Source organism: Megalobrama amblycephala, linkage group LG9 (assembly GCF_018812025.1).
Source record: "Megalobrama amblycephala isolate DHTTF-2021 linkage group LG9, ASM1881202v1, whole genome shotgun sequence".
Lineage (NCBI taxonomy): Eukaryota > Metazoa > Chordata > Actinopteri > Cypriniformes > Xenocyprididae > Megalobrama > Megalobrama amblycephala.
The window spans coordinates 35,992,898-36,006,156 of record NC_063052.1 but is presented as its reverse complement, the minus strand read 5'-3'; the positions used below and the strand labels follow the sequence as shown (position 1 = coordinate 36,006,156).

At 33.3% G+C, this 13,259-nt stretch overlaps 1 protein-coding gene across 3 annotated transcripts in view; it reads right to left on the bottom strand.

Annotated features, from left to right (window-relative positions):
* Positions 1 to 12,780, bottom strand: part of itgb8 (integrin, beta 8) — a 34,271-nt gene extending 21,491 nt beyond the window's left edge. For 2 of the 3 annotated variants that reach the window (XM_048203532.1, XM_048203534.1), the window contains exons 1-5: positions 12,215 to 12,780; positions 10,856 to 10,941; positions 9,299 to 9,470; positions 5,893 to 6,139; positions 3,561 to 3,726 (exon numbers count right to left, since the gene is read on the bottom strand). In XM_048203532.1, the coding sequence (XP_048059489.1) occupies positions 3,561 to 3,726; positions 5,893 to 6,139; positions 9,299 to 9,470; positions 10,856 to 10,941; positions 12,215 to 12,308 (765 nt within the window). In that variant the 5' untranslated portion in view covers positions 12,309 to 12,780. The remainder of the gene's footprint in view (positions 1 to 3,560; positions 3,727 to 5,892; positions 6,140 to 9,298; positions 9,471 to 10,855; positions 10,942 to 12,214) is intronic. The other variant, XM_048203533.1, reaches the window with a different exon arrangement.
* Positions 12,781 to 13,259: the final 479 nt, after the last annotated feature.

Genomic DNA, 13,259 nt, shown 5'->3' with positions numbered 1-13,259 from the left:
ATAAAATACTAAAAACACTAAAATAAATGAACACCAAAAATCAAACAAAACAAAAAATAAATAAATATTAAAAATAAATAAACAGTAAAATTAATAAAATAGAATAAGAATAAAGCAAACAAACAAATAAAAAAAATAATACAAAAAATAAGAATACAAATATTAAAATTAAATAAATAAAATAATATAATTATATCACTCATAATAGACTTGAGGTTGAACTCGTTTGACTTGAGCCTGTCTTACTAACACAAGACAAACTGCACCGGTTGAGCGATTATCTCCCAGGATGAGAAATGTTTGAATTATTTATTCCTTAAATCATGTCTTGAGGAGAAGAGCACTGTTACTTTGATGATTTATAGATTTTGTTTTCCGGATGGTAAAACATGCTAAAATAAAGAAATAATAAATAAAAAATAAGTACAAAAAGTAAACATAAATAAATAAATACTAAAAATGAATGACTTGAGCCTGTGTTACTAACAGACAAACTGCACCAGTTGAGCGTTAGCTGCCAGGATGAGTAATGTTTGGCTAAAAAAAAAACACGACGAGATGCCAACAGGAACTACTTATTAAAGTTACAACCTCTAGTTACTGAACAGCGAGAAGTCTGTTTAACTCATGCAAAACAACTGGACGAAAGGAAAGTCAAAGTAGAAATGCATATTCCACCTGAGACCCATCAGTTTCAAGGTCAGAGCGCCCCGTGCCAAAGCAAATATCTCTTTCATGCTCGTTCGTTTCAGTTTCTGACTTTAGGGAGGCACGGGTGCTTCAGAGGGACATTGTGAAGACTGAAACCCCTTCACGATCATTTTCCAGAGCAGAACCTTTCAAGCCCACGGCTCGAGCGCTCGTTTATCAGATCACACTGTAATTCAAGGGAAAGATCCCAACAGTTAGATCCCATAAAGAGGCTTTGTTGATGCAAAGCCGGTCATCCTACTGGGCAGCTCTTACGCTTCACTACAAGAGGAACTCGCCTCCCATGACTGAGTGATGACATCATCCTCTGCAAACAGGCCGATGAGATAGAGATGTGGCTGAATCAGCTCTTCGGGAGCTTTATGAATGCGCTGTTCTCTCTCGCTGTGGGTCCGGAGTAATTCTATAGACTCTTCAGGCATTGTTCCCGTTCCCATGCTAAGGCGGGCGATGTAATGACCTGAGACATGCAGTCTCCAGAGCAACCGCAAGAGAAAATATGTTCTGATGACACAGGGACAGTCATGCTAACACACAGTTTTTAAGATAAAAAAAAAAAAATAATAAAAAAAAAATAATCATTCCTGAGACCATATATGCAGAAACACAGAAGGAAAGAGAGTTGTCTGGTCAAATCATTACTGGTGTCTCTGCTAAGGCAAGCAATGACTTAAGGTTATGAACAAACTGTCAAACATTAACATGTAAAACGCCCTGCGCTACATTAATCGTCTCTCAAATCATGTCTTGAGGAAAGAGAGCGGTTATTTGCTGATTTATAACTTCGCTTGGAGGATAATAAAACATGCAAATAATAGTAATAAATAAATAGTAAAATAAAATAAATAAATAGTAAAAAATAATATAATATAATATAATATAATATAATAATACTATACTATAAATTAAAAAAAGTAAATGAATAAAAATAAAATAAAAGTAAAACAAAAAATAAATAATAAATATACAACATATAAATAATAAAAAATGAACACTAAAAACAAAGAAAAACTAAAAATAAATCAAATCAATAAAAAATTAAAAATTAAAAATAAAAATACTAAAAACTCTAAAAATAAAATAAATAAATATTACAAAATAAAGCATACAAACAAATAAATAAATACTAAAGATAAATAGTATAATTTATAAAATAGAATACATTAATACAAAAAAATAAGAATAAAAATATTAAAAATAAAGAAATAAAATAATATTGTAATAAAAGGCAAATATATTATTATTAAAAAAAGAAATATTTTAATTACAAATAATTACGAAATAAATAAATAAATATATGCAAATGAACACAAATCAAAATACTATAAATTAAAAAATAAATCAAATTAATAAAAATATAATCAATAAAAAAAATAAAATAAAAAAATAAACAACATATAAATAATACATAAAAAATGAAAACTACAAAACAAAAACAATCAATAATCATAATTAATAATCAATAAAATCAATAAAAAATAAATGAATTAAAATAAAAATACTAAAAACTCTACAAATAAAAAATAAATATTAAATAAAAAAATCAATCAAACAAACAAATAAATACTAAAGATAAATAAACAGTATTATTTATAAAATAGAATACTAACAATAAAAACAAATAAACAATTAATATAAAAAATAACAATAAAAATATTAAAAATAAATGAAAAAACAATATTGTAATAAAAATGCTAATATATTATTATTAAAAAATTAAATCCTTTAATTACAAATAATTACTAAATAAATAAATATATGCAAATGAACACAAATCATAATAATAAGGAATATTAAATAAAACAATAAATAAATAAATATTTCTGTCTTTTACCACTAACAAAAATACAAATATAATATTTTATAGAATTAATTACAAAATAAATAAATACTTAAAATAATTAACAAAAGTCATAATAATAATGAATAATAATAAAAAAATGCTAAATATTTATAAATAAAAAAACAACACTCAAAGTAGATTTGATGTTGAACTTTTTTGACTTGTGCCAGTAAGGAACCACCTAGCAATCACCATTAATAAAAATAAATAAATACTAAAAATAAATAAATAAATAATATCAGTCACAATAGATTTGAGGGTGGACTTTTGGACTTTAAAAAAAAGATGGACAGTGCATCTCTGCTTCCTTCCACTGTAGAAAAATGAAGCCAAAATATCTCAGATTATGTTATTTGGAGCCTGAGTCTGTGCAGTAAAGATCCTGAGGTGGAGCCACGGCATCAAGGCCCCGCCCACACTCCCGCTCCCACAGACTCAATCGCAAGCACAGCTGTCAATCATGACATTACAGCCTGTTTTTACAGCATCAAATAACGAACTAAACCCAAACTTATATAAAAAAAAAAAAAAAAAGAACACTTGAACTAACATCAGCGTGATAAAAACTACATAAAATGACAGAAACCATCTTTGGAAGAAAAATATTTGAAGTGTAATTTGATTGTTTAGTTTGTCTCACGTCACATTAGATTACATAGAGAGGGCGGGGTTTATGACCTATACTACATCTAGCCACCTGGGGGCGACCATTGTCAGAACTTGTGCGGCAGAACTTGGTTCAAATATTCCAAAAAAAAAAAAAAACACTTTAAATACCCCAATGATGTGGAATGTTGGACACTTCCTGCACTCAGCGGTCGCAGCATTCCTTACATAGCGGGATTATCAGACTCTGATGTTTAATGATGAAAAAATGTATAAAATTAATACACAACACGGTGGAGTATTATTAGACCATCATTTGGGACACAACTTAGTATTGTGCTGGCGAATATTTTTTCATATGTGATGATACGGAAATGCAGTCAAATACAGGTGGGTTTACCTGGCAAACGGTGGCCTGCAGCATGGCATCAAAGCCGCCCTCAGGTGTGTCCATGTTCCCAGAGATCCTCTGCTCCTGAATGACCCGTGTGAACTCTGTCATATTCTCTGTGACGGGGAGGACGTGGATGAATCCGTGAGCGGGCCTGCAGTGGACCTCATAATCACTGCAACCAGAGAGGGAGGGAGAGATTACATGTCATCCACACCATATTCCCACACTAGTCAGAATGAGATCACTATGGAATGCAGTCCGGGATACCCAGGCTGGATTTAGACTCCAGGGATCAGACCTCTGGAGCTTCCCATAGGAATCATAGATCAGATCTCTTTAATATCTCAATTGTTTCTCAGAGTTGAATGGAGAGAAAACAGAAGAGAGAAGAGATCAATCAGTTATTGTTAACTAAACTGTTAAAAATCAATCTCAGTAACTGACATAAAATGAAATGAAATAAAATAAAATATAAATATTAGATGGAAACATTTCTACTTAAAAAATGTAAATGAAAATTAGAAATGTTGCATTGGGAACTAACATAAAATAAGTACTAATACTAAAATAAAAATAAATTAAGGCTATATAGAAAAATAAAGCAAAAATTACAATAATAAAAAAAAAAGTACTGAATCTAAAATAAAAATAAATTAAGGCTATATAGAAAAATAAAGCAAAAAATTACAATAAAAATAAAAATAAATAAATAAATAAGTACTAAATCTAAAATAAAAATAAATTAAGGCTATATAGAAAAATAAAGCAAAAAATTACAATAAAAATAAAATAAATAAGTACTAAAACTAAAATAAATATAAATCAAAGCTAATATTTAAAAAATAAAACCTAATAAAAATGACAAAAGCACAACACTATTAAAACACTATAAATAAATAAAATAATAACAAAGTAAATAATAATAATAATAATAAGTTCTAAACATTCTAAAATACATATAAATTCTACAAATAAATTAAAGCTATATTAGAAAAATAAAGCACATAAAAATTACAAAAATAAATAAAGTACTAAACTAAAAACTGAAATATTAAAGCTAAATAGAAATATTAAAAAAACAAAACCTAATAAAAATGACAAAAGCACAACACTATTAAAACACTATATATAAATAAAATAATAACAGTATATAATAATAATAATAATAATAATATGTTCTAAACATTCTAAAATACATATAAATTCTACAAATAAATTAAAGCTATATAGAAAAATAAAGCACATAAAATTACAAAAATAAATAAATAAAGTACTAAAACTAAAAACTGAAATATTAAAGCTAAATAGAAATATTTAAAAAACAAAACCTAATAAAAATGACAAAAGCACACTAAAAACAATAAAAATAAATAAAAATAATAAAAATAAAAAGTAAATGATAATAATAATAAGTTCTAAACTTATAGCTTAACATAACTTTTTAAAACTAAAATATATATAATCATACAAATAAACAAGATATATAGGAATATTTTTTAAAAACAAAAACTAATAAAAATGACAAAAGCTAAAAAACTAAATTATTACAACTATTTTTCTATTAAAATAAAAACTGAAAATATAAAAGCATTCAAAATATTAATAAAAACTATTACTAAAATAACACTGAGATCAATTGAGCACAAACATTTCTCATCAATTTCTCAAGTTGACACATTTGTGTCTGTTTTTATTTATTTTCTAAGTTAAATACTCCCAAGTAAATCCTCAACTGAAACTCAACTGTCCTAAGTATGCATATTTTGCTCAGTTTACTAAAAAAGGAAATCAAATATTTTGTTTGAATATTTTCTGTTCACAGTGCCATTTTGCAAAGTCGTTATCAAGGTCAAGAAAAGTTCCAGGGAAGAAGGATGTCCTTCATAAAAAGGCAACAAAAAAAAAAGTTTCACAAGATATACAATCTGTACAAGATAATCTTTTTTTATCAAAAAAAAGCTGTGCAATTCTGCGCCAAACACAATTCAGAAGCATTAAGTGCACAGAGAGCGATACACGGTAATAATAATATTTACAAAAGAACTTAAGGACTCGAAGTATCAGCTCATGTTTTCCCTAAAACCTCTGTCGAAAATAAAAAGTAGACACATGAGTAAAACACTGACCTACAGTAAGAGTGCAAAGCAGTTCAGAGTATATAAGAGCTCAGATCATTTGAGTTCATATTGAGTCCTCTGACATGATCTCACTGCTGACATATATATTTTTTTTTTTTAAAAGTTCATTATTATGAGACTAGACTTCTCAGAGTTATTAATAAAGAGACTGCTCTTTCCTATGGGTAGTTTTGCTGCAGCCTGAGATCCAGCATGTTTACCTGCAAGGGTTCACAAGTTTGGAGGGGTGCACGTCGATGTACGGAGACACCGGTTTATCCACAAAAGACCCGAAGCCGACTCTGAAGTCGCTTGAGTGTTCCTTCATCTGGTGAGACAGAGCCAGACCCACAGTCTTCAGCCGGTCCAGGTTGTCCTGCATGGACGCCGAGACGTCCACTAGATAGTACAGATCCACAGGGTACCGTTCCAACTGCTGCACCTCAATCACAAAGCTCGCCTCGCTGCCTAAGACAGGAAATGACATCATCACTACACTATGTTTTGAATTTTACGATATGTACGGTGGCCGAGAGAGCTTCATCATATAATAATCGATTAATCGATGTGATAGCACAAAAAAAGATATGTCCTGTCGGTTTCAGAGTAAAGTTTAATTAATTTTATTACCTTTTTTTTAAAGATATATTTATTATACTCATTTTTATTTTATTTTTTATTATTGTTTTATAGTCATAATAGGGGTGTCATGATATTAGATTCTTCCCTACATGGTTATCATGGCCAAAAGAATTCACGGTAACGATTAGAGCCCGACCGGGATGGGTTTTTGGGGGCCGATACTGATATTAGGGAGTAAAAAAAGTCTGATATCGATATATCGGCCAATATTCTTTAAGTGTGTGCATATATATATATTCAGGGGAAATAGGACAACTGTCAAATAAAAATAAAGAAAATAAGAATAAATAATCAAACTACAAGCAACAGCAGGTTTTTCAGGTATCTGACAGTAGTTTTCAGATACATGAATAAAATAATCAAATATAAAATAACACTGCATATTATCTTCACTGTATAAATTAAGTAAAGATTAATCATTATTGAAGTTACAAAAGCTATTCAGTCAAGAGCAGTGAGTGATTTCTTTGTCATTTGCTGTTTGATTAACATTAAAAACACATCCAGACAGCAGGAATATTTGGCTGCTGTCACTTTAAGACATAATGCACTGATCCAATACACTGATACACATGCCTTGTATTTCTCGACTGCTATACGTTTACTTAAGACATAACCGACTACGTTTGCTAGGATACTCGCCAAAATGGGCATGCTGACATAATTTTTGTGTGAATTTGTCCGTTCAAGTGCAAGACTTGAAAGAGAACTCAGTATTTGCACGTTGTACTCAGGATGAGCGCACACATATATCTTCTCACAGCGCGCGCGAGTTCTTTCACGTTTTGCTCTTGAATGTTTAAATAAGCAAGGCTTAAATGAGTTTAGTTTAAACACAGATAGTAATGTGTGCTATTCATGTCTCACCTATCAACACCCGGGTGATGATGGCGTAAATGACTGCTCATATTCGAGCATACGGCACTCACGGTGAACTAAGTTTATGAAGAGCCACTCTTTTTGATCATCGCTGTTGTATTGTATTGGGAAGCCAGAATGTGTATCCATCAACAGAAACAATCATTAGATGAAACTGTCTGTCTGTTTTAGGCTTTGCTATTTTCAACAAACCATATTATAAATGCGTTGTCACATTTGAGATGAACCGCGGTGCAAATGTTCATATCGGTGGCATATACGCAGATGCAGATATATCTGCAGACCGATAAATCGGTCGGGCTCTAGAAACGAAAATAAAAAAATGAATATTGCTATCAGTCAAGTAGAAATGAAAAAGAAATTATATTATTTTAGATTTTTATATACAGTGATAAAGGTTTTCAATTGGCATTGTATTATAAAAATACATTATCCTTTACGAAAACACCCAGGATGGCTTGAAAAACACAGATAAACCATAATACAGTAGCAATGCTGTGTTAATTCTCTTCATGTATAATCAGTCAAAATATCTCTACCTGCGTATTGTGATTTTATTCAGCTACAGCCCATATTAGGGATGTCCTGGACTTATTACTCATGAGCCTCACTTGTGGACTTTCTGTGCAAGGGCGCCCTCTGGCGTCGAGTATGAATGAGACAAAAATTACATGTGAGAGTTTAGCACTACATAATGCTCACATCGTCCTATTTTGGGTAAAAATAGAAAAAAATACTGCTCTCTAAAAGATATTTGAAATAATCAATCCATAAGTTTTTATCCAATTAAGCACACTTTTGGATTAAAAGACCCAAGGGATGTAAATATGATAAAACACAGAAAGGCGTCCACAGTTAACAGGTTAATGTACGACGACATGCTTTACTGTGACTGTGTCTGCTTGTGTTTATGACAGGTGGAGACCGGAGTTAAAGGGTTAGTTCACCCAAAAATTAAAATTCTGTCATGAATCACTCACCCTCATGTCGTTCCACACCCGTAAGACCTTCGTTCATCTTCGGAACACAAATTAAGATATTGTTGATCAAATCTGATGGCTCAGTGAAGCCTGCGTTGACAGCGAGACAATTAACACTTTTAATGCCCAGAAAGCTAGTAAAGACGTAATTAAAACAGTTTATGTGACTACAGTGGTTCAACCTTAATGTTATAAAGCGACGAGAATACTTTTTGTGCGCCAAAAAAACAAAATAGCGACTTTATTCAACAATATCTAATGATGGGCGATTTCAAAACACTGCTTCATGAAGCTTTGAAGCTTTACGAATCTTTTGTTGCAAATCAGTGGTTCGGAGCGTGTATCAAACTGCCAAAATCTGGCCCCCCAGTGGTGAACCATTGAAATTTCGAAACACTTATAACGTAACGAAGCTTCGTTTACTGAAATCACGTGACTTTGGCAGTTTGATACACGCTCCGAATCACTGATTCGAAAGAAAAGATTCATAAAGCTTCATGAAGCAGTGTTATGAAATCGCTCATCATTAGATATTGTTGAATAAAGTTGTTATTTTGGCGCACAAAAGGTATTCTTGTCGCTTCATAACATTAAGGCTGAACCACTGTAGTCACATGAACTGATATAAATGTGTCTTTAGTAGCTTTCTGGGCATCTGAAAGTGTTAATTATCTTGCTCCTATGCAGGCCTCACTGAGCCATCAGATTATCAAAAATATCTTAATTTGTGTTCAGAAGATGAACGAAGATCTTAGGGGTGTGGAACGACATGAGCATGAGTAATTAATGACACAATTTTAATTTTTGGGTGAACTAACACTTTAAAGTCTGAAAAGCTCTTTTTTTATTTTAATTTTTTTAATTATTTTCTATGCAGATGCTCTCCCCAACAAATTCACCACAATCATTCTAGAATGATTCATTCTTTCCAAATACAGCTATTCAAGTCATCTGGTGAAACTCCCTGTATTTTTTCACATTGCAATATATAATTGCAGAAAAGCATAATATCGCAATGTACGTTTTTTCCAATATTGTGCAGCCATAGTTCTTGGTGGTTGCTAGGGCATCCGTGTATCAGTTTACCGGTTTATTCTGGCACATTTGGTCTCTGGACAGCTGTTACCTGGTCGTAGGTGGATGGAAATCTCCCTCGGTGCCACCTGTGAACTGCTGACAGTGGCATTCACTTCCACTTTCACATTTGGGTTCTCGATAAACTCCTCTTCACAACCTCTGACTCGCAGGTCGGACACAGTTCCACATCGCTGACTTACGTACGCCCCATCCAGAAACCTCTGTCAGGGCAAACAAACCACCAGAAAGGTCAAGGGTCACTGCAAATGTCTGCTGCTTCAAGAAACAGAGCGACTGTTGTGTAGGGTGGCATTATTTAAAGTACACAGAGCGTGCAAAAGCTCTTTGGCTCAAAGACTGTTGTTGAGATGTTGGTCAGGGATTAGTCTGACTGGTGCCGAGCACCGCAGCCAGTTAATGAACTTATTTTCTTAACCACAATATGCATGACTCTCTTTACAAAGAAAGCATTTCAATTAAGTGTTTGTCCCAAGAAAATAAACATGTCAGTGACTGAGAAAGTTAAAACTCTATAAACTGACCAAACCACAACCATGCTTTAATGAACAAAACTCTCACATTTTTTTGATGAAGTAGACTCACTTCTCAAATCTTTTTGTTTAACTAGTATTAAAAATGTGAGATTCTTGAAACATTATTAATTTTTACATTTATTTTAGTGCTGTCAATTCAATTAATCGCAATTAATTGCATCTAACATAAAAGTTGGTAAATATATATATATATATATATATATTATATATATGCTTACATACATATACAAACTTTTATGTTAGATGCAATTTTATGATTAATCGTGATTAATCGATTTGACAGCACTAGTTTATTTATTAATTTATTAAACTTATTAAAATTTATTTTATTCATTCATTTGTTTATTTTCATATATATTATTTCGGTTTTTAGCACTTTATTTTTATTTATTTATTTATATTTTATGTTTTTGTAATTTCATATGCTTTCTGTATAGCTTTAATTTATTTTTATTTTGGTTTTAGTAATTTTAGTACTTCATATTATACTTAATTATTTCTTTTATCCTCCAAGTCAACCTTTCTAATTTTTTTTATTTTTTAAGTTAGTTTTTTGCCTAATATCTATATTTTATTTTATTTTATTTCCGCTTTATTTCATTACTGATGTTATTTTTAATAGCCTTAGTTTACATTAACAACACCGTTTTAAATTGTGTCATGATTGCTCATTTTTTCATCTGAATTTTTTTTTCAATTTGTCCATTCATAGCTTAAGAGACTTACTAAAGTTACTTAAAGTATCAACTTGGTCTCAAATGTTTGTGAAGTAAAAATAGGCACAAATGAGTCAATAACAGTTGAATCTCAACTGAGATCTTATGTGCAATTTGTCTTTCCTATGGGTTAGGTGAGCATTCCCATACCAAAACATTATCAGCAGTTTCTGCATTTCTATTTTATGGGTTCCCACGATCACCTCAGCTCCTGAAGCATTCTGGGTATTAGTGCTCTAGTGTTTTATCACTAAGAGACTAAACACGAGCGCTTCACACACTTAAAACTCGAGCAGTGTGCCGAGATACAACAATAGCAGCTCTCGCACACATTACCTCCTGAGAGCACCATGCGCATTCAGGGCCGCGTCTCAGACAGTCTTCACATGTGGAGGCCAGGGCAGACAGGCAACGGTTATCTGCTGAACACAGAGACAGAGACATTTACACATGAATGAGCAAGCGTTCAGATCTTCAGCGGGCCTTTGTGTCCAACACAGACCCTGTCAGGACACAGCAGTAGAGAAACTCTCTCAAAAACAGGACTTGTATTAACAAATAACAGCATGAATGGGAAGATATTAATATGCACAACAATGCTTTACAACCTTTCTTTTCAGGTGAGGCCTGATGTGTCACTATGGGACAAGATGTTACAGTAGGAACCCAATGTTCCCTATAAGTTATGAACATTCAGAGAAAGTTATTTCTGAATGACCTCTGAACATTTCAAAAATGTTTTTCCTTAGTTGAATGAACGTTACAGGAACATTCCATTCAACATTATGGGAACGTTACTTCTGAATGTTCTCTGAATGTTTAAAAAATGTTTTATCTTGGTTGTGTGAACGTTACAAGAACATTCCATTCTGCGAACATTATGGGAACGTTACTTCTGAATGTTCTCTGAACGTTCCGAAACAAGTGGTAACATTTAAAAAGTGTTAGATGGACGTCCAACTGAAACATTTCAGAAAAACATTCCATTAAAGATGAATAGATGTTTTAATTGAGAACATTATTAAAGACCAGATAACTCTGAGCATTCTATTATTGTTACTGGAAGAACGTTTGTTCATAATCTTGAGAGAACCATGTCAGAACGTTCACTCTTAGCTGAGAACCTGCTGGTTTCTGACAGTGTTTTGAGTAAAATACCTGTGTTTGAAATATGAAATACCATCTAAAGCAAAAAATAAAGCCATCATCCACAACATTTAAAGACTGAAGTGCTTCCCAGCAACAGTAAACAATTGTGAAACAGCATAAATGGGAAAACTAACAACAAATATCAGAGAAACTGATTAATAAACTCAATCTTTCTGTTAAAATCTACCTTCAGTACCCTGTACACTTGCCTGAATGTAGCCTACGAGTTTGTTTCATCTCCAAACAAACTACCCAAAATGATATTACAATATTTGGACAATTCAAATAACAAATACATATCTTAATTGAAGGCACTTCGAAACCAACATACACAGTTTTGACTCAAAACCTTGTAGTTAGTGAGCTGCGAACCGCGTGACAACTTGCCCCATATATAAACACTGACATTCCCATTCATTTCCACGAGTTCATGAGTTCATGAGTTCCAGATCTTAAGATGCATCTAACTATAGACCGTGACAGGGCAAAAACAACGAAACACGCTGAACGTCCAGTGAAAGGGTTACGATCGACAGCCACACTCACCCGAATCGGACCTCACGAGCAGGAGCAGCAGCGAGATGAGCAGCAGCATGCGAAGAGCAATCAGATCACAGTATGGACGCATGCAGGAAGTCATAGCAGCATTGAGTGAATGTGTGTGTAAGTGTGTGTGTGTGTGTGTGTGTGACCGACTCGCCAGCGTATCAGGGTTTGAACCGCGACTGAAAATCCCCCGGGAACACGTCAGACCCTCATCTGCGGGAACAAAGGAGGGCGATTCGCATCCCCCGACAAGATCCTAATCCAGAGCCCTTCACATTTCCAGATTCAGATTAAGCGCGGCGGAACCGCAGAGCGCGCAATTTGTTGTCATTGTGCGCTTTTACGCATCGGACTCGCATCAGCCGCGCAGGTGACGCTCCGTGTCTTCTTGTATCGTCGCGTAAAGGTCATCGTCTGCGCGTCATTCCTTACAGATGTTAGGCGACGTAAGAAACTGCATTCATTGTTCTTCATTGCCGTGATTTTGAAAGTGGAGAAGAACGCCCACCTATAAGAGCCCGAACTGAGTCAGGCAGTGCTATGGTAACGACCCACACTGATCTGAGATCAGGCTACTGTACCAGAGGAGGAGCAGGAATTTTAATGTTCCCTCCACTCCACCTTGGACTTTTCTTCTGTATAAGAATGAGAGGTTGTTGAGAAAAACCTGGCAGGGGCAGTAAAACTGGGGCTTGTTTTTAATGTCTTTCCGTCAGTGGGGAATTTAAGCAATGTTGAGTAGCCAACATGGCACAAAGGAAAGGGGTCGTTCACCTAGAAATTACCATTCTGTCATTAGTTCTCTCCCTCATGCTATTCCAAACGACACGCTGCCCTTTTCCGTACAGTCAAAGTGAATTGCGACGGAAGCTCTCAAGCTTCAAAAATGACAAAAAGAGCATTAAGGGGATAGTTCACCCAAAAATGAAAATTCTGTCATAATTTTCTCACCCTCAAGTTGTTCCAAACCTGTATACATTTCTTTATTCTGCTGAACACAAAAGAAGATATTTTGAAGAATGCTGCGAACAGTTGTGGGGCACCA